Raw genomic sequence first — 20,895 nt, forward strand, 5'->3', positions numbered from 1 at the left:
AGAGCTATAAAAACACTGTAGAATGCAGTATAAATCCAGCCTTTGACCCATGGCCACCATAAGGCTCATTGCAGTCTGTTGCATTCCACAATATGTGTAATACCCAACTGAACAGCACAAATGTTGCTTCCTCTGCCTGGATTAAAGCCTGTCCAAGTGCACATAGTATAAAATTCCACTTTACCCTAACAAATCATTTTTTATATTTTCTGAGAATGTCTTTTTGACAAATGCCCCCTGAACTCTGATAACTTTCACAGGTGTTCCTGGAACATACCGTATATACTCGAGTATAAGCCGAGTTTTTCAGCACGATTTTTCGTGCTGAAAACACCCCCCTCGGCTTATACTCGAGTGAACTCTCCACCCGCAGTGGTCTTCAACCTGCGGACCTCCATAGGTTTCAAAACTACAACTCCCAGCAAGCCCGGGCAGCCATCGGCTGTCCGGGCTTGCTGGGAGTTGTAGTTTTGAAACCTCCGGAGGTCCGCAGGTTGAAGACCACTGCGGCCTTCGACATCATCCAGCCCCCTCTCACCCTCCTTTAGTTCTGTACAGTACTCACCTCCGCTCGGCGCTGGTCCGGTGCTGCAGGACTGTCCGGTGAGGAGGTGGTCCGGTGGGATAGTGGTTCCGGGCTGCTATCTTCACCGGGGAGGCCTCTTCTAAGCGCTTCGGGCCCGGCCTCAGAATAGTCACGTTGCCTTGACAACGACGCAGAGGTACGTTCATTGCCAACGTACTTCTGCATCATTGTCAAGGCAACGCCTCTATTCCGGGCCGGAAGCGCGGAGAAGAGGCGCCCCCGGTGAAGATAGCAGCCCGGAACCACTATCCCACCGGACCACCTCCTCTCCGGACAGCCCTGCAGCACCGGACCAGCGCCGAGCGGAGGTGAGTACTGTACAGAACTAAAGGGGGGGGGGGGCTGGATAATGTCGAAGGCCGCAGTGGTCTTCAAGCTGCGGACCTCCGGAGGTTTCAAAACTACAACTCCCAGCAAGCCCGAACAGCCGATGGCTGCCCGGGCTTGCTGGGAGTTGTAGTTTTGAAACCTCTGGAGGTCCGCAGGTTGAAGACCACTGAGGGCGGATAATGAGAAGAGGATGATGAAGGGGGTGTGTGGGATGATGAAGGGGGGTGTGGGATGATGAAGGGGGGTGGGGATGATGACAAGGGGATGATGAAGGGGGGTGGGGATGATGACAAGGGGATGATGAAGGGGGGTGGGGATGATGACAAGGGGATGATGAAGGGGGGATGTGTGGGATGATGACAAGGGGATGATGAAGGGGGGATGTGTGGGATGATGACAGGTGATGAGGATGAGGGTCTGGATGATGACAGGCGGTGATGATGATGAGGATGTTAATGACGGGTCTGGATGATGACAGGGGGGGGATGATGTATTTCCCACCCTAGGCTTATACTCGAGTCGATAACTTTTCCTGGGATTTTGGGTTGAAATTAGGGGTTTCGGCTTATACTCGGGTCGGCTTATACTCAAGTATATACGGTATACCTTCCACAGTCAGTAGGGATATAATCTCACCAACGGTCAGTAGTATTGATAGCCAGTGGTAAAAATATGGCGCTCTCTTCCGTGTGCTGCAAATTATGAAAGAGGTGAAGTGGAAGCAGGCACATTACTAAAACAGATTTTAAAGGAATTAGCCAAAAGAAGCTTTAAATCCCATATTCAGTTTGCCAAGACAGGAGCGATTAGTCCAACTGCAGTGTAGACGCTAAATAAGCAGTTAAGAAAATAAGACAAGGTAAACCTTTTGCTAGCTGTGTCATTTTCAGAAGAAACAAATGGATAGGTTGCCTAGTCAGATGTATAGGATTTCATATTGTGCATTGTGTTTGCATTTTTGGGATGCAGAAGAAATTTATATTTTCCTGGACGTTGGTTTTATTAGGTGGTTGAGTTAATTGCTGTTTACCACCAAGAAAAATGTCCAATATCCAAAAATTATAGAGAAAGAAGAATATTTTTTTAGGCTGGGTTCCCAAATAAAACAAAATACTAAAATGGTTATAAACTGCATTTTTATTTCTAAAGGGAACCAAGCATTTTATTTTCCATATATATTACTCTTAACGCGTTATATATGTTAAAATCTTTATCCTCATTATCCCAAGGGGACGTTTCTGCCCCCAAGGATGGTGAGGATATAAAGTTATAAAGTCTCCCCTTTTGCTACGTAAGTAGTTTCCTTAGCGGGGTGCTATACTTGGTCCCAACACTCAGTCTTAGTGACGCCCCCTCGTCACCACTCTGTCTGCTTAGGGAGCCACGGGGGATGTTGGGGCGAGTATGCACATCACTACAGCCAGAGCCACGGGACCAAGTAAGTAAAGCTCCCCACAGAGAGGACTACTTATAACTTATTAGCTTCGTATAGTCACCATGCCTAGGGGGCAAATATGGGTTGTCCATGAATTAAAAAGCATCAATTGTCCTAAATTGTCAGAATACTCCCCTCTGCAATCCTCTGCATGCTTTCAGAAGTGTGACACTGCAGCCAATCATCGGCCTCATTGCTGAGCAGTGGTGCCAGTATGTACTTGTGAGGCCATTGATTGGCTGTTGGTGCCCTGTAAACAAAAACTAGTGGACGGCCAGGAAGCATCTGTATTGGATTAACAGGAAAGTTGAATACTTATGGGATGTGTGTTCTTTATGTTTTTGTTAAAATTCTATGTTAACCCTTTTAGGAATAAATATCAGTTTCTAGATTTTCCATAGAATGTTGACCTAAATTATGCAGCTTAGAATAATTACAATGACATGAAAAGAGTGTACACTATAGAGGCACTGCAGCAAGTCTGAGAGAAAGGACTTGCCTATAAGAAATGGCAGTGTACCCTATGGTTGTATTTGGGCCTTGCAGTGTTATAAGCATAAGACTATCCTTCATATAAGATGGGACTATTCATAGTATTCAGATTATTGGGCAGACTAGATGGGCCAAATGGTTCTCATCTGCCGACACATTCTGTTTCTATTCTTTGATGGGTGTGTAGAAGGTCCCCATGACTTTCCTCCTCCCAACATACTGCAGTGCAGAGGGATGGAGCTGTCCTGATTCCCCTCTCCTCCTCATGACCTTCCCAGCCCCTGACAGCTTGCTATGCTGTAAAGCAGCTCATGTGACTGCAGTAATCCGGAGCCAGTAAACAGCTGTGCAGGAACATAGCAGGATGAATCGAGCCCATTGTTCCGCACTGCAGACCTGTCTCCGGCAGGCTTTCCGCAGCCTTTTCATGTAGTGTGTGTGTGTATATAATATAGCGTTTCATACAGTTACATACACTAAGTACTGTGCTAGGTTTTCCCTGCAAGGGAGGGTCATTTTGAGTTGTGAATATCAACATTACCATCATATTCCTACCCAGGACACAGGAAAAAGGGTGTGGTAATATCTTCACTAAACATGTTTAACACTTACTTATGGTAATTTTGTGTACGTGATTGGTTGTATAGATTTTCCACATGTTTCACTGAAAAGGTGCTATACAGTAGACACTTTAATGCTCAGAGTAGCTAAAATGAATACACTTTATAGGTAAGAGCTTGATTACATATATTGTTAATCCCTCTTACTTCAGCTCCCTCCTGTGCATCTCAAAAGCTGTGTCTACCTTTTGTAAATATGTTTTTCTATTGTCAGTACATATAAAATGAGATAACTTTACAGCAGGTCTTAATTAAAAATGTCTTAGTTTTTGTTTTCTGAAATATATATATGCAGACTGTCTCCATGTCATCAGATGGTAAACAAACTCTGTAGTCTGATCCAGCAATCATATTCCTGTCTGTCCTCTACTTCTGGCTGGATTACATTTTGTATGAAGACATTGGGGGAGATTTATCAAAGGATTTAGACTGGTTTTTCCTGTCTAAATTTGTCGCACAGAAAGTCGCAGTCTAAATATGTGCGACTTTTCTGTGACTTTTGCTCTAGAGGATTTTTAGAACATGATGCATTCTAGTCTATTTTAGACGGAAACGCATTGGAAAATGCATTGGTGCTGAATTTATCAATAGCAATTTTTCTGTGAAAAGTCCCATCGGCTGAAAGTACGCCGAAATGTCAGACCATGCTGGAGCAGGTTTAAATACAGTCTAAAGCATAGATCATGCAGTCTGTGCACAGAATTCATCAAGAGCCATGCGCCTTTTGATAAATTAGGTGCACAATAGACCGGCCTAACCCTCTGTAGTTTGGTCTATATTGATGCGGGACATGACAGCTTTGATAAATCTCCCCCATTGTATTGTGTTCTATTATATATAGTTATTTATTTATTTGTATTTCATGGCCACTTTTAGAGAACTTCCATGTATGCCAATTAGACACATGACCCCCATGGAAGCAAGTGTTCTGTGGATCGGTTTCTGTATGAATCAGCATAAGGCTATGTTCACATATTAAAATGTCCATGAATATTCCGCAGCAGCATAGTCCCATTATTGATTTCAATGTGCTTCTGCTGCACTGTTCACACAGCAGAATTTCCACGCCAGATGTTTCTGGCTGGGAAATTCAGATCTTTGCTCCCGCAGAAAGAATAGACTTGTCTATTCTTTCTGAGCACACTGCAATGAAATGCGTTGTCATCTGAGACTTTCCGAGTGGTCCTAGAGCCTGCCGGTTAGTTAAATGTGCAGAATTTCCACACCTGTTTTTTGTGCAACATTCTGCACATTTTCACCCGTGTGAACATAGCCTTAGAGATCCAGTCTGTGAGCTGAGCAAGTTAGAACAAGGCGTGGTTATTGGCGCCAAACTAGCTGAGGCCAGAAACAGTGTAATTTTATCAAGTTACTGTGTTGAGAGTATACTGATGGGGCTGTGATGGAGGAGGAACATCCAACTAAAAGAAATCCTGCAAAACTCCAGTGGGCAAACATTGCATGATCCGATTAATCCAGATTTCTGCTGCACCATGATTGTTAGGGGTCAGAACTGGGTCGAGGAAGCGTGAATTGTATAAACCCTTTCTTGCTGGAGGTGGCATGAAGATGTGGGGAATGTGTCCTTGGCACTCCCTGGCTCCTTTGATACCTCTGGATGGCCAATTGGATAGTAGGGCTTATCTAAGCATTATAGCCAGACACGTTCATCCCTTCATGGCAGCTGGTTACCTTGAAGTAGAAGGATAATTTCGGCAGAACAGTGCACCACTACACGAGGGTTGCATAGGAGTGGATTGGTTGCAGGAACATGGCAGACTTTTCCTTGTTTTTCATGGCCCAGATCTTAGACCTATAGCACACCTCTGGAATAATACCACCTCTATTCTGCTGCAACTTCTAGAAGCTATCCTGTTCTTATGGGACTGTATACCTGCGGAATGATTTAATCACCAAGTGGAATCTATGCCATGAGGAATTGCTGCAGTTCTGAAGGCCAAAGAAAGTCCAACACACTACTAGATGTTGTTCTCTAGTAAAGTGACCATTCAGTGTATGTAATATGTAAGATTCTGAATGCACTTTCTCTATATAACGTCTCAATGGGCAAGCAGCTTTTTTTAATGCAGTGTTCCTTCCTAGGGTTCCAGCTGTCACTGTTTTAGAACACTAAGGGTGCGTTCACACGCTAGTAGCGGGAAACCCGCTGCGAGTTACGCTACCATTGATTTAAATGGGTCCGCGGACAGTCTGCCAATCTGACACTATTGCGGACGGTCTGTGGACCCATTCAAATCAATGGTAGTGTAACTCGCAGCAGGTTTCCCGCAGCGTGAAACCCACTGCCAGTAATAGAGTATGAACGCACCCTAAAGGTTGTAAATAGTGAGGGGCACTGTTTTATCCAGTTTCAGTTTGGTGGGTTGGTTAATCTTTCAGTCATCAAAATTTCACAGATTTGTTAGGATTTTCTTTAAGATAAAGGTGAATTGATTCTTCTATTGTATTTTATGGACAGACGACATGAATCTGGGCAACTCACCTCTAGTTAATCCTCTATTCTCTTGCCTTACCCTTGTTTACGGAATATTGCTTACCAAAGTGCTCTTATGAACAATGGCATTTAAAGGGGTACTCCAAATAAATTGGTGCCAGAGAGTTGTACAAATTTGTAATTTGTCTATATTTAATAATCTTATCAGCTGCTGTATGCTCCAGAGGAAGTTTGTGTAGTTCTTAATTCTGATCCCAGTGCTCTCTGCTGCCACCTCTGTCCGTGTCAGGAACTGTTGAGAAAAGGAGCATTTCCTATAGCAAACTGTGGTCAGACTGGAAAGAACTACACAATTTCCTGTTGAGTATACAGAACTTGATAAGTAACTAGCTTAAGATTTTTTAAAAAGACATAATTGACAAATATGTATACATTTCTGGTACCAATTGATGTGAAATCCCCTCTGGAGTACCCTTTTATTATGGTTCCAAAATGTAATAAAAAGAACCTTCTCTTCACTACAGCACTTCTGTGTATTGCAAAGCAGCCCCTAAACCTCAGTGCAGATCTCTCTTACAGATATCAGTGGCATTACTCAATATTTATACTATATAAGTACATGTTCTGTAGAAGTATCACAGATTGCTCCAGCAATTTATGGTATTGGTGACTTGCAGAGTTGAAGAGACGTGAGCTTCTTTTAATAAAACTGAAAGGGTCTTAATCCCCCACTTTGGATTATGAACATGTGCAGACTAGATTAGCCTAATCAAAGCCCCGCGCCTGACCAGATGCAGTGTCGGGACAATCACAAACCTGATTAATACTTGTCAAGGGCTTAATCACTCCACTGTCTGTCTGCTGAGCTCTAATACCAGCCAATGCTTGTGCTATCACCCTATGGACTGCCGTCACTGCACTGCAGTAATGTACAGTGTGCAACTCTAGTCTTTTCATAGTCTTTCCTGTTTAACCATACTTACTTACAGGACCCTTTTAAACAGTCACAGTTTAGTAGTCTTGGGTTTATTGTAATAACTTCTACTTGCAGTATAACAGAAACGTAAATGTCCTTCACATCAGGTTGTACATAAACTTCTGAGCTTCTCAACCAAAACTTGGCAGGTTTAGTCCTAAAGTCGGTCTTTTTGGTGCAGCATCCAACATACCACAGACAAGCTGATCTGCTTCAGAGCAACTCCTCTCTGCCAGTGCTCACACACCTGCGAGATCAGGTTCAGAACTGCAATCCCACCAGAACTGGAGGATTTAAGTGACTATCTCCAGGACACTCAGTAATTCCCAAAACATGGACCCAAACTCCAGTCTTATGTCACTGAGGCAAAACGTCTCAATGATACATACCTCCCATCCACCATTTTACCAGCTACTTTGCACCTAATACTGTAAAAGCATCTGCAGACATTGATATTTACAACATAAAATTGCCTTCATTCGCCTCTACCTAAAGTTTGGGTTACACTGATATTTAATTCCAAGATGCGTGTCTGCTGTCAGATGCCATATCTGTTGGAATGGTTGCTAATGGATACACTGGCTGTCAGTCTTTATATTTTTCCCCTTGCATTTACACATGATTACAAAATTCAAGGTAATGTTGTATTATGATGAGGTGCATAAATCTAAATTGCCACAAGGTGGGAATGTCTTCCACCTTAAGGGTGGTATATGAGGTAGATATTCCACTTTTACGTTCAGATGCTGTAGAACAGACCAATATTGAGGATATACTGTACTTTTTCTGCGATCAGTGACTAGTGATGCTTTATATTATTTAATCCTATTCTTTAGTGCTAGGGAAACATTACTTTTCAACTTGTATACATTTATAGTTTCTATGCTATTAAATGATAATGACAAGATAGCAGTACTATAATGTAGTATTGGTTCCAGTTAACATAAAACCTGATTTTGCCACTAACTGTATTTGATTCAGTTGAAGAAACAGCAGTGTTAACATCCTCTTGAAGGGGTACTGCAGTGGAACACATTTTTTTTATATGAACTGGTGCCAGAAAGTTAAACGGATTTGTAAATTACTTCTATTAAAAAAATCTTTACCCTTCCAGTACTTAGGAATTTTTTTTTTTTTGTCTTGTCCACAGTGCTCTCTGCTGACACCTGATTCTCATCTCCGGAACTGTCCAAAGCAGGAGAAAATCCCCATAGCAAACCTATGCTGCTCTGGACAGTTCCTGACACGGACAGAGGTGTCAGCAGAGAGCACTGTGGACAAGACAAAAAAGAAATTCAAAATGAAAAGAATTTTCTCTGTAGCCTACAGCTGCTAATAAGTACTGAAAGGATTAAGATTTTTAACTTGAAGTAATTTACAAATCTCTAACTTTCTGGCACCAGTTCATTTAAAAAAAAAAGTTTTCCATCGGAGTACCCCTTTAAATGTAAGATAAAGTGTGTAAAATGTTTCCTGCTTCAATGTTTTTAGCTTGTTTCTTTAGTTTTGCTTTTATGTTTCATTTACTCAGTTGAGTATTGAAAAGTGGTTTCCTAGCTGTGTATGTGCATTAATAGTAGAACGGTAGTCATCAAAATCCTATTAGGACCAATGATTTTCAGCTGTCAGTATATTCCATGCCCTGTAGACTGGGATAAACACTTGTGAATGGGATATAAGCCAGTTGGGCAATTCTTTTAGCTGGCTTAGTGTTTACACAACACCTGTCATCAGTAGTGGCATCACGGAGACTCCCAATGGCCGGAATTTCTGAAAAGAGCATTCATATGAGTTTATCCCAACAAATCTTAGGTTCCTAGATAGATTCCTAAGTAGAAGGATTAATAGATGTATTGATCTTCTCTTGGTTAGGTAAAATGTTGTTTTTTTGTTTTTTTTTAAAGGTGATGTATTAGAGGATTAAGCTTATGTTCATTCAACAATGTATTTTAACACTAGTTTGGTGTCATTAAATTAATGTTACGAAGTGGTCTTTATTTACTTTATTGTTTTCATCTTACAGGACTAGTACAGATACCAGTCAGTATGTACCAGACGGTGGTCACGAGCCTGACGCAGGGTAATGGACCAGTGCAAGTCGCCATGGCACCAGTTACTGCAAGGATATCAGATTCTACAGTCACGGTGGATGGGCAGGCAGTGGAGGTGGTTACATTAGAACAGTGACGTTCTTGCCAAAGAAGATTTTTGATGTAATTTCCTTTCTCACTCATGTTCCCAGTGTTATGAACAGAGTGGTTTTAGAGACTTCTGCAGCCATTGCTTGGACCCTGTGCTGTTGAAGTGGTCTTCAGTGCTCCACATTTTTTTTTCTTCCCGTCCGCAGAAAAGTGTTTGACCATGTAGTAATCTCTCCCCTCCCTCTTTTAATTTATTTCAATAAAACAAGCATCAAGTGTGTGTGTATTTTAACACCTTCAGGCTACATTAGGGCATGCAGGGCACTGTGGAAGATCGCCTTGATGACTGTTGGTTCTTATTTGACTGTTCACACCATCATAGTATCTGCCATTATGATGGACTACTTTGGAATGAAAGACTTGACTGGTTTTAATGTGCCCCTTTTTTGGACTAACTTTAATGATGACTTTATGATAAAGTCTTTATGAATTTACTGCAACCACTTCTCCACTTCATCTATGGCGCCTTTAGGAGTTGTCACATTTACATCGGATTCTGTTCAGCTGTACTCAAGAGGACCCCCGTTGTTCTTTACTTGTTGCTGTTGTAGGTATGAATGTGATGGCCCTGGTTTACCTCTTCGTGGGATAAAGAGTGTTTGCTCCATAAAATGTTTCATAATGGTTACTTCCACATTACATGACAAATCCAGGAGTTTCAGAAAGAATTTGAATCATAATGTGTTGACGTAATGGAACTTGCCAAAGCCTTGCCTTTCAGTAGTACTGTGTTTATAACTGTGGTAAGATATACTAAATCTTCAGTTATAAAAGCTTTAGAAAACAAGCAGATGCACATGTATACTTTGGGGAAAAAAAACAGTTTTAGGGCAAAAATAAATAACTAAGCATCATATTACCATTATGAATTTACTCCACTGACATTTTATTGTATCTCCATGTACACATCTATGCTCTGTTTAAAGTGTACCAATCATTTAGAAGAACCTTTGACATGTCACAGAGACAGTTTCGATTGGTCGAGACCCATACCGATCAGAAGAACAAGCAGGAGAAGGAAGCAGTAGCGTGTGTCGCTCTTCTTCCTGCTTCATGGAATCGCTAAAAGCTGGGGAGGGAAACCTTTTCCTTCCTTATTGTAATCATCGTGGGGTTCTTGGCACTAAGACTAATCAAATTTGATGACATGTCAAAACTTTTTCTAAATGACCGTGACACTTTAAGAACTATCATGTTTTTATGATTATTTATGCTGTGCCATCCCTACTTCTCATATGATATTGTTAGTTCTTCTGTCCTGGTCAGATGTCTATTTCATTTCAATGAACATTTATGGTGCATATCTACAAGGTGAAATAACTTTATTTAAAAATTTGTCATATAATGTAGAAGTGAAATATTTATGTAACTGAAAAGATAAACAGCCTTGAGCAAAACTGTCTTTGAATTTCCATGCATCTATCACAGGATTTTTACATAGGTGCCCTTAAAGGGTCCTTAGAAAATACATTTGTGGCATATCAGTACTCAATGTGGCTACCCAAGTAAGTAGCACAGCTTTGTTCTTGAGCCAGTGCCTTTTTGTTCTATTAAAATGTCATAGAATTATCTGTGACTAGTTGGATGTTGGTTGCATATTGTGAGACAACACCATTAAGGGAAGGGTGTCACACAGTGCATCCACAGCTTATTTCACGCTGCGGATGTGCTGCAGGTAGTCACAGAGAGGGAGAGTTACCTACTGCGGTCGGGGTAGCTCTGTTTGTCAGCTCGTGAAATCTGCCGCTATAAGCGGACACAAAGTGAGCAGGGAGCTTGCCTACCGTTACTCTTTGATTGCGCATCTGCGGCATCAAATACGATGGGGATGCACTCTGTGTGACCGTGCCCTAAATGTTTAGTGCTGTGAAGCTAAGCAGGCCCATGGCTTAGCCCTTAGAAAATCAGTTTACGAGGGAATGCTGCAACTACTACTTTGTCAGTTGGAGAGATTTATTAGTACTAGTGCCTAGGAAGTGGAGCTGGTGACCATCCCAGCCAATTGATGATTTCATTGTCCAAAGAGCCTCTAAAGAAGTTCTGGGATTTGATTGGTTAATAAGTAACTCCATTTTATTCTTGGCACTGTTTTAGCTAAATTGCTGTTTTATAGTAAGATTTTCTTTTGTTGCCCATAGAAACCAGATGTCCGCTTTCATTTCACATGCTGCTCTGATACGATGAAAGCATAGTTATTGGTTGCTGTGGGCAGAAAAGAGAATCTTACTATAAGACAGCTTATATAGACACAATAACTAACTCACTGAAAACCAAGCCAACATGTAGTTATACCACTAAACAGCATATGTGTCAAATGAATTGTAATGTGTCCCTATTTTACAGGAAAATACATTGGGGGAGATTTATCAAAACCTGTCACGAAGAAAAGTTGCCCAGTTGCACATAGCAACCAATCAGATCGCTTCTTTCATTTTCAACAAGGCCTCAGCAAAATGAAAGAAGTGATCTGATTGGTGGCCCATTGTGGCCACAACTTGTCTATACTAAAACCCTGCTTTTGTTCTTTCTGCATTATTCACTGTGATCCTGATTGGCTGAGTGCAGAGTAACAAGTACTGTAAGCACTACTTGTCTGGGATTTGTGGGAGAAGATTCCTACTTATTCTACATTTAGAGAAGTATTGACTAATGACACTTTCTGTGTGCATTCTTGTACAACAAAGACAGTCACTGAATGGACCTCCACTAGTCTCCTAAACACAGCATGAGCAGGAAATGAAACGTCTTATATCCAGAAGATGGAAAATAGTGTACTCGCCCAGTTGCTTCGCTTATTTAACAGTATAAAAAGGGGGGCATTCATAATCAGGTGCGTTCTGAGGTGACAGTGCTTTGTGTTGAGGCACTTCTTCCAAGACACAAAGTGTTGAGGCACGAAACGGCCATCGCCTCAGAATCCACCTGCTGTTGAATGTACCCCCGATTTTTATACTTCTAAGTATTTCAAATGAAGCCACTGGGTGCTACTATTTTCTGTCTTCTGAAAGACTAAGACCTAATCTTGTATGGGGTTAGGCTGAGCAGCACTAATAGTTGCTATTAGGCACCAGAGTCCAGGATATGAATATCATGGCCACAGTCCCATAAAGTTTGAGAAGTGCCAAGCATTTTTCTCTTACGTTGGTTACAGGAAATTAAACATGGTGCTGGCAGATCAGACTGTATGTTCAACATGACAACTTACCTTTAGGGTATGTTCATAACATGCAGCATGTTTCTCGTTGCGAGTTTCACTACCATTCACTTCAATGGGTTCACCAGCAATCTTCAAATCTGATGCTATTGTGGTTTTTCGGCAGACTCATTGAAGTTAAAGGTAACACAACTCGCAGCGTGTGAATGTATCCTTTGGAAGTGGATGTGTTTCATGGCAGGTAGACAAATTTCCCTCTAGCTTAGTTATAGAAAGTCGTTTTTTTTTTTTTACCTACGTTATCCTACATTCTCACATTGTCAACATTAGTTGTAAATTTGTCCTTTTAAACTTTATTTTGCTGGAGTACTTAGTTTGTCCAAATAATGTTGTTCAGTTTGGCCAACTTTAGTTTTCCGCCTTGCTAGTAATGCACTTGTAAAGTAGTTCATTTGTGACTCCTTTGCAGGTTATATATTGGCACATCAGAATAGGTACAATTTAAAGGCCATCTGCGTCCGAAAACAACTTATCCCCTATCCTGTTCAGGAGGCATGCTGGCCGCAGCATGACGTTGCGAACGACACGCCTCCATGTAGTTCTATGGGAGAGGCGGGGAGGCAATGTTTGTTCCTCCCCGCCTCTCCCATAGAACTGTATGGGGAAGGGGCATAACAGTCGACCCCTCTAGGTTCACACTATGCGCATTAGCACTCTCAATGAGCGCTAATGCAGGGGCCCCATTCAGGAGATCGCGGGGAATCCCAGCAGTTGGACCCCCGCGATCAAACACATCCCCTATCTTGTGGATAGGGGATAAGTGTTAAAACGCTGCAGTTGTCCTTTAAAATAAGTTGATCAAATAGATTTTTATGATTTTTAGCTTGATTACTTTTTGTACCATTTCCATTTTGGTTTTATCCATTTATGCTGTTTTATTTTAGATATTTAATCATGAAATGACACATTCATGTTGGTATTAATAGCAGTTTTGCTGCTAAACTCAAGTTGATACATAAAATGTGGGACAGGTTGAAGTCTCTCCATCTAAGGGCCCAACATTGAAATAATTGAATGTATTTTCTCTGTGAATTAAACCTTATGTTTTTATATTGTAAATACATTGTGGATATAATGATTATGTAGATTTCTAATATGTTACTCCCCACCCGATGACATTCCTAAGGAGGATGTTAAAAAAAAATCTGTAGTAGTTATCAGATGTAGCATCTAACACCTTATAAAGATATCAAATACTATTTAATGCAAAATCTGCTGCTTTCAGGAAACCATCAATAAGCAGGTATTTTGACTGATCTGAAAAGTGATAACCAGGAATCGAAAAACTGCTATTTTTATTATTACTGTATGTGAAAACCTGGTTTAATAGCAGAACCACAATCTATAGCCTGTGTTAGGGTATGTTCACACTAGGGATCGACCGATTATCGGTTTGGCCAATAATATCGGCCGATATTCACGATTTTTGACATTATCTGTATCGGCAATTACCTTGCCGATAATCCGATAATGTCCCGAACCCCCACCCCAACCGCACCGCCGCCCCCCACCGCACCGCATGCCCCCCACCCGCACCGCACGCTGCCCCCATTGCCTCCCCTATCCCCGGTTTTATACTTACCTGTTCCCGGGGTCTGGGGCCCGCGCTACTTCTGGCTCCTGCTGCGTCCTGCGTTACGCTTTGCACTGCGCAGCGCAGTGACGTCCTCAACGTCACGTCACCGTCAGTGCGCACAGTGACCGCGCAGGACGGGAGCCAGAAGTAACGCGGACCCCCAGGAACATGTAATTATAAAACCGGGGATAGGGGGGGCAGGGGCGGTGCGGGGGGTAGAGTGGGATGGCTGGGGGGCAGCGGCGGTGGTTGGGAGGACCCCCGGACAGGCAGGGGGAGAGAAGCGGGTGGCGGCGGGGGTCACTGATTCAGCCAAAGCTGCTGCAGTTCATTGATTTAAAGCGCCCGCTTTTAATCAGTGATCTGCAGTGGCTTCTTGGGGGGGGTGGAGAAATAGCCGATAATTTATACCGGAATATCTGTATAAATTATCGGCTATCAGCCTGAAAAGCCACAGATTATCGGTATCGGGCCTAAAAAAACGGTCGATCCATAGTTCACAAGTAGCATATATGCTGTAGATTTCTTTTATGCACAAGCGTTACCTCCTAAAGCAGTACTTATTTTAAATAAGAACTATAGTTTAATGCAGGAACAAGGTTCTATCAAGAACCATAGTATCACTTTATATAACAAGAGACCTGGGCACTGCATTGGGCAAATGAATGTACACACTGGATGGAATAATCCATTAGGGATTACTCAAAAGACTTCAGAAGACATAATCTTCAAAAAAAATGTCTTCATCAATTCTTAATTACTTGGTAAACATGATTCCTTCCATATGTACAAGATGTCCTATCTTACTGCTGGTCAGATGACGAGAGACCGCTGCAGCCTGCCGTGTGACGTTTCAGGGAAACACCCCCTTAATCATGCGCACAGGTGTGTAGGGTCAGGTGATATTATATGACCTAACATCAAAGCTCCTTTCATTAACTATGCATATTTCGTTTAATCCTTTTGGTTCAAGTGTTTCCAATTCTGTAATCCATAACTCCTCCCAACATAAGACATTTTTTTTTATTGTCCTCTCTATTCATTCTCCGCTCCACTTTTTCTATTATTTGCCATCTTAGGTCTGACACAACATGACCACATTGTTTAAAGTGCCGTGCTACACTAGTTTCCCCATGATGCGATTCTTCAACTGCCACAGTTTCATAATGTGAATACTTACGAATCAAAGTGTAAGTGTTCACTTTTACAATTTTTTATCTGACGTGCAGTTTAGCTTTTCCGCATGGACATATTAGAAGATAAATCACATTAGCACTGAGGCAGATGAAGGAACCTTTCTCTTGGATTTTGTGTACCCTTTTTTGTCCACCATGGAAATCTGTATCCTATAATCAGCAACTTTTTTTGATATTGACTTTATACAGTGGTTAAACACCACATTAAATCTGCGCCATAAAATCTGCAATGAAATTCACAGCAATGATTTTATATGCAGGTTTTAACATTATTCTTCCTTGCATTAAATTTGCAACATATATCCTATATGTGAATATGCCCTAAGATATCAATTTCAATGATACGATCCACACAATGTTTTGTAGATTTTATTGCATTCAAAAATGCTCCTGCCAGATGCTGCTGTATATTAAACATACACAGAATCTGAGTTTTTTTGTAGTTTTGTGGCATTTTTTTGTTTACAAAACACATCAAGCTTTGGTTATGGCATGTCTTCTTGATTGCTTCTGAGGCATCTTTATAGGACTTAAAATGCTTGTGGAACAATATGCTAAGAAAAAGTGTTTTTATACTGAGAAATTTGTGTTTGAAGGAGCCCAATTTATTTGTATTGACTGTTTATATGGCAATACTTTTATTGGGTAATGTTATTATGCACTGAAAGTACCAAATAAAGACAGAATAACATGTTAGCAGCAGGTTGGTAATGGTTTCCATGAAGCATCAAAATATTTTTTAGAAGCAAAATATGAGAACAGCTTAAAAAAAAGTAAAAAATTAGAGTACATACCAGGGACCCTAGATTCATTTGCTGTACTACAACTCTCAAAAAAAAAAAAAAAAAATCTCTAATAAACTTTAATTAAAAAAAGTCATTTTAAACCAGTTTTAAATCCCTTTTAAATTTGGCCACTAGGGGTCGCCTTCCTAGTGGCCGAATGCATTCGGCAGTGACGTCACTACAGAATTTCGACTCATTTAAGCCTGGCAATGAGTCGAAATTCAGTCACTGCGGTGCTCGCTCCCGCCTGTCAATCAAACAGGCGAGCAAGCACGCTGATAGCTGGGTCTGCGCGCATTGGCCAGCGCCACTGGCCTCGCACGCGGCCCCGCCCCCGTTACCCTGTCCAAAGGCAGGGCGCGCACTCATTGCTGCGCTGATACTCCGGATGGGTAAATCTGCACTGGGGGAAGCGGGGTTCGGGGGAGTGCCGCCGCCGCTCAGCACTAGAGGCATGGTGGGGGGGTTCGGGAGAGTGCCGCCGCTGCTCAGCACTAGAGGCTGGGGGGGGGGGGGAAGCGGAGTAGCACTGCTGCGCTAACAAAGTTATTGTTTTCACCACAGGGTGCCTCCAGCTGTTTCACCACTACAACTTCCAGAATTCCCTGACAGCCAGTAGATGTCAGGGCAAGCTTGGAGTTGTAGTGGTGAAACAGCTGGAGGCACCCTGTATGGTGAACTAAGGGCGGAAGTGTCGGCCCCAGCAGGCATCAGTGACATCACGCCTGCTGGGGAAGTCTGCCTGGTAGTGAGCACATATAGTAAAAAAAAAAAAATGTTAAGGCAGAGAGGGGGTTAGGGATAGATGGGCAATAGGCAGGGACAGAAAAAAAAAATGGATGGTGGGAGCTACCCTTTTAACAACACAATGTAACTCCAAGTCAGTCACACTTGTGATATCACACTGTCCACTCAGGAAGCAACAATGATTGACAATCAATTTCACATGCTGTTGTGCAAATGGAACAGGGGACAGGTGAAAATTATAGTCAATTAACAAGACACTCCCAATAAAGGAATGGTTCTGCAGGTGGTGACCACAGACCACTTCTCAGTGCCTATGCTTCCTGGCTGATGCTTTGGTCACTTTTGAATGTTGGCGGTGCTTTCACTCCAGTGGTAGCAAAAGACTGAGTTTACAACTAGGGATGTCCGGATACTATTATTGGTATCAGGGCCGATACTAGTGATTTCCATGGTATCGGGGACTCCAATACCTGCTGCCGCTCCGCTGCCCCATTCTTCCGTCCAAATCATGGCATTCCATGGAGGAGCATGTGACACACACGTCACTCCACCTCCTCCACTGTGCGTAACTCTATGGAGGAAGTAGAGTGACGTGTATGTCACATGCTCCTCCATTGAACGCCATGATGCGGACAGGAGAAAGGGGCAGCAGCACCCGTCAGAGGACAGCCACAGGTGAGCTGTCTACAAGGGTGGGGGCTGCGTTCTACAGGTGGGCCTGCTGTTTGCAAGGGGGGGGGGCTGCTACTAACATCTGCAGGGGGCTTGCTGTCTACAAGGGGGATGCTACTAATGTCTACAGGGGGTGCCTGCTGTCTACAAGGGGGAGGCGGGTGCTGCTGCTAGTGTCTGCAAGCGGTTACTACCTAATATAAAAGGCAATCTTACAGTAGTCAACTGCTCTAACTTGAATTTATTGGTAGATAGTGCAGGTGACCCGATTTCTAACGATGCTCACCATGTGATCATCGGTTTTGCCGCTAATGCAAATTCCCTGTTCTTCCCTATGGAGAAGAGAGAAATCTTTGCTCATACTACATCAGCCGCCTCCATTGCGCACAACAAGGAACCCACATATCAGCACAGTAAGCAGCGCCAGAGACCGGGTCACCCTGGTGTCAGATTCTCTTTAAAATAAAAGTACTCATACTTGGTATCAGCGAGTACTAGAATTAAAGTATCGCTACTCGTACTCTGTCTTTAAAAAAATGGTATCAGGACATCCCTATTTACAACCCACACAAGTGGCTCAGGTAGTGCAGCTCATCCAGGATGGCACATCAATGCGAGGTGTGGCAAGAAGGTTTGCTGTGTCTGTCAGCGTAGTGTCCAGAGAATGGAGGTGATACCAGGAGACGTGTAGGAGGGCAACAACCCAGCAGCAGGACCACTACCTCTGCCTTTGTGCAAGGAGGAGCACTGCCAGAGCCCTCCAAAATGACCTCCAGCAGACCACAAATGTGCATGTGTCCACTCAAACGGTCAGACACAGACTCCTTGAGGGTGGCATGAGGACCCGACGTCCACAGGTGGGGGTTGTGCTTACAGCCCAACACCGTGCAGGACATTTAGCATTTGCCAGAGAACACCAAGATTGGCAAATTCGCCACTGGTGCCCTGTGCTCTTCACAGATGAAACAAGGTTTACACTGAGCACAGTATGGAGATGCTGTGGAGAACATTCTTCTGCCTGCAACATCCTCCAGCATGACCGGTTTGTTGGTGGGTCAGTAATAGTGAGGGATGACATTTCTTTGGGGGGCTACACAGCACTCCATGTGCTTGCCAGAGGTAGCCTGATTGCAATTAGGTACCAAGATGAGATCTTCAGACCCCTTGTGAGACCATATGCTGGTGCGGTTGGCCCTGGGTTCCTCCTAATGCAAGACAATGCTAGACCTCATGTGGCTGGAGTGTGTCAGAAGTTCCTGCTAGAGGAAGGCATTGATGATATGGACTGGCCCACCCGTTCCCCAGGCCTGAATCCGATTGAGTACATCTGGGACATCATGTCTCACTCCATCCACCAATGCCACGTTGCTCCACAGACTGTCCAGGAGTTGGCGGATGCTTAAGTCCAGGTCTGGGAGGACATCCCTCAGGAGACCTTCTGCCACCTCATCAGGAGCATGCCCAGGCGTTGTAGGGAGGTCATAGGGGCACATGAAACACACACACACACACACACACACATAATTCACACACACACACACACACACACACCTCATTTTTCACTTGTTTTAAGGACATTACATCAAATTTTGATCAGCCTGTAGTGTGGTTTTCCACTTTGATTTGGAGTGTGACTCCATATCCAGACCTCCATGGGTTGATAAATTAGATTTCCATTGATAATTTTTGTTTGATTTTGTCATCGGCACATTCAACAATGTAAAGACGAAAGTATTTCATACGATTATTTCATTCATTCAGATCTAGGATGTGTTATCTTAGTGTTCCCTATATTTTTTGAGCAGTGGATATATCCAAAGGTTAGCATTGTGGCATTTTCACCTTTTTTTTTCTTCCAAAAACATCATACTTGTATGAGTAATGGGTTTTCTTCAACCAGTTTCCCTATTGCCTTCCATTGTTCTGTGCTATGTGGCAACTCTCCAGAAGTTACTGCAATTACTCCCAAAGGTTGAAGGATATTTCATCACCCCTGGGGGTTTTGTATATTGTTACTTGTATAGCATATGTCTTTCCTTGCGCTATAAAATGTATGATGTTTAGGGAAACCTTTATGCATAGGCCTGTAGCTTGCCTAACATTTCATTTTTTATTGGTGTTAAAGATTCCAGATAACTTATGTTTTTGTTTATTGATACGTCTTTCTTGAAAATGTCAATGAAATAGAGCACTGTATATTGACAGTGACCTGCATTTAATGCTCTCTGTGGGCTGCATTGAGCAAAGAAATTGTTTAACATGTTAGTGTATTTAATTTATTTTCCTTGGTATTTAATGCGCCTCTCAGTTTTACATGGTAACCAGTGTATTTACAACAAATTTGATATAGTAAAACATGTTTAGTATGCAACCAATATGGTTTATGTCCTGAATTAACTGATGTCTTAAATTACCTAAAAACTCACCTATGATGAAGAACCTTAACCCCTTAAGGACCCAGCCAATTTTCACTGTAGGACCCGGCCATTTTTTGCACATCTGACCACTGTCACTTTAAGCATTAATAACTCTGTAATGCTTATACCTTTCATTCTGATTCAGAGATTATTTTTTCGTGACATATTCTACTTAACGTTAATGGTAAAATTTTGTCGATACTTGCATCGTTTCTTGGTGAAAAATTCCAAAATTTGATGAAAAAATTGAAAATTTGGCATTTGTTTTTAATTTTAAGATCTCTGCTTATAAGGAAAATGAATATTCCAAATAAATTATATATTGATTCACATATACAACATGTCTACTTTATGACTGCATCATAACATTGACATGTTTTTACTTTTGGAAGACATCAGAGGGCTTCAAAGATCAGCAGCAATTTTCCAATTTTTCACAAAATTTTCAAAATCAAAATTTTTCAGGGACCAGTTCTGTTTTGAAGTGGATTTGAAGGGCTTTCATATTAGAAATGCCCCACAAATGACCCCATTATAAAAACTGCACCCCCCAAAGTATTCAAAATGACATTCAAAAGGTTTGTTAACGCTTAAGGTGTTTCACAGGAATAGCAGCAAATTGAAGGAGAAAATTCTAAATCTTCAATGAAACAATGGGATTTTGGAGAGTGAGTTTTTCAGAAATGGTTTTTGTGGGGCATGTCGCATTTAGGAAGCCCCTATGGTGCCAGAACAGCAAAAAAAAAAAAAAAACACATGGCATACTATTTTGGAAACTACACCCCTCAAGGCACGTAACAAGGGGTCCAGTGAGCCTTAACACCCCACAGGTGTTTAACGACTTTTTGTTAAAGTTGGATGTGTAAATGATTTATTTATTTTTTTCCACTAAAATGCAAGTTTTCCCCAAAATTTTACATTTTTACAAGGGATAATAGGACAAAATGCCCCCCAAAATTTGTAACCCCATCTCTTCTGAGTATGGAAATACCCCAAGTGTGGATGTCAAGTGCTCTGCTGGCACACTACAATGCTAAGAAGAGAAGGAGTCACATTTGGCCTTAAAACCTCACAGGTGTTTGACAACTTTTTGCTAAAGTCGGATGTGTAAATGAAGAAAAAAAAAATTTTCACTAAATTGCTGGTTTCCCCCACAATTTATATTTTTACAAGGGGTAATAGGAGAAAATGAC

General features: G+C 42.1%; 1 protein-coding gene across 6 annotated transcripts in view; it reads left to right on the forward strand.

Annotated features, from left to right (window-relative positions):
• Positions 1-12,782, forward strand: part of NRF1 (nuclear respiratory factor 1) — a 67,287-nt gene extending 54,505 nt beyond the window's left edge. For 4 of the 6 annotated variants that reach the window (XM_056573145.1, XM_056573142.1, XM_056573147.1 and 1 more), the window contains exon 11: positions 8,918-12,782. In XM_056573145.1, the coding sequence (XP_056429120.1) occupies positions 8,918-9,081 (164 nt within the window). In that variant the 3' untranslated portion in view covers positions 9,082-12,782. The remainder of the gene's footprint in view (positions 1-8,917) is intronic. The other 2 variants (XM_056573146.1, XM_056573144.1) reach the window with 1 other exon arrangement.
• Positions 12,783-20,895: the final 8,113 nt, after the last annotated feature.

Source organism: Hyla sarda, chromosome 4 (genome assembly GCF_029499605.1).
Source record: "Hyla sarda isolate aHylSar1 chromosome 4, aHylSar1.hap1, whole genome shotgun sequence".
In the NCBI taxonomy this organism is placed as follows: domain Eukaryota; kingdom Metazoa; phylum Chordata; class Amphibia; order Anura; family Hylidae; genus Hyla; species Hyla sarda.